The sequence below is a fragment of the Gossypium arboreum genome, chromosome 7 (genome assembly GCF_025698485.1).
Source record: "Gossypium arboreum isolate Shixiya-1 chromosome 7, ASM2569848v2, whole genome shotgun sequence".
In the NCBI taxonomy this organism is placed as follows: Eukaryota; Viridiplantae; Streptophyta; class Magnoliopsida; order Malvales; family Malvaceae; genus Gossypium; species Gossypium arboreum.
Window position 1 is genome coordinate 95,022,123 of NC_069076.1, and position 1,521 is coordinate 95,023,643.

At 29.7% G+C, this 1,521-nt stretch overlaps 1 protein-coding gene across 1 annotated transcript; it reads right to left on the reverse strand.

Moving 5' to 3' along the window:
- Window positions 1-303: 303 nt before the first annotated feature.
- Window positions 304-1,253, reverse strand: LOC108486954 (uncharacterized). Its single transcript, XM_017791126.2, has 2 exons — window positions 1,131-1,253; window positions 304-887 (listed from the first exon to the last, which is right to left on the reverse strand). Exons 1-2 carry the CDS (start codon window positions 1,180-1,182, stop codon window positions 460-462), a joined length of 480 nt encoding a protein of 159 aa, XP_017646615.1. The 5' UTR covers window positions 1,183-1,253; the 3' UTR covers window positions 304-459.
- Window positions 1,254-1,521: the final 268 nt, after the last annotated feature.

The following is a 1,521-nucleotide window of genomic DNA, read 5'->3' on the forward strand; positions in this document are numbered from 1 at the left end:
CGCCCTTGCCCACCAATTCAATGTTAACAAAAAGAAAAAAAGAAAAATAAATAAATCTTTGAGCACTCATGTATCTCTTTCAACATAACATATGAATTTATAAGAATGGATCTAGCCAAGAAAATAAAGTATCTAATTCAACAATGAAACCATAAAGAAAGTTTTAAATGCAAAATTAAAAATGTTCGATATGACAAGATTACACAATCTAAATATAACATGACACAAAAACATAAAAATAACACGAATACATCATTCATATTTGAATTGGAAGCATGAGTTTAATTATTAGTTTATCATCTATTTTTTTTAAGATCAATAAAGTGAATTTTAATATAATAAAAAGCAAATCAATCCTCTCAACACATTTTTCTAGTCACTTGTTTTATATGCTGATTTTCTAGTATAAATTATTGAAAAGCCTAAAATTAGAGCCTTTGAACAAAAACACTATGTTTTTCATGCACTACAATGGCATATACAAAAGCCGTTATCACATTTATAGTATTTGCAAGTTGGTCCACAAAAATTAGCACAATCTGCATCGTCAACACATTTCTCGTTCGCATTTGGTACCGCAGCATTTGGTATCGCAACATTTGGTACAGCAACATTTGGTACCGCAACATCTGGTACAGCAGCATTTGGTACCGCAACGTTTGGTACAACAACATTTGGAACAGCAGTATTTGGTATCGTAGCATTTGGTACAGCTGCATTTGGTACTGCAGCATTTGGTGCCGCAACATTTGGTACAATGGTAGAGGATAACGGATCAAATATCAATAGACAACTGCACTTTCCGATTGGTAGGTCACAAAGGCCGAGATGGTCACAATTCAATTGACATTCTGAGTCATGAGTACATGCTTCCAAGTAGAATACACCTGCAAATTAAGCAATAATTTTTCATCATTTATTCGGTTTTAATTATTTTTATTAGTTATTGATGTATATAATGATGATGATGATGATGACGAAGACGATGATAAATTTGAAACAATTGAGATTTAAATCACAACAATTGCAACCCTTCTTTTTATCTTCAGATTGTAAACCCTTTTGTACCAAAAAGAAAATATTTATGTAATGATTGAATATCGAAGTAGAGAATTATTGTATATACTAACAAAATGCTACGATCAAAACGATGAAACAAGAAGAAACCCCAAAAGAAGCCATTATTTGAAATCAGCTGAGGGATAAAACTAAAAATTGTTTATATGGAGATGAGCTAGTAATGTACAAAGTATGAGATGTATTGTGCATTTTATAGTTGAATTTGTGGACCTTTTGCACCTAATATTAAATTATGCAATTGCAAGTTGATGATATACTTGCCAATTGTGTAGCAAAATAAAAATCCCATATTAGGAAAATAGAGATTTTGCAATTTAATTTTCACATCACTTATGGTATAATAAGGTTAGGAATAATTATTAAATCATTATAGTTACCATATATATAATTTTTCTATATTTTAGAAATTAATTGAAAATAATATTCCAAAATAATAATATA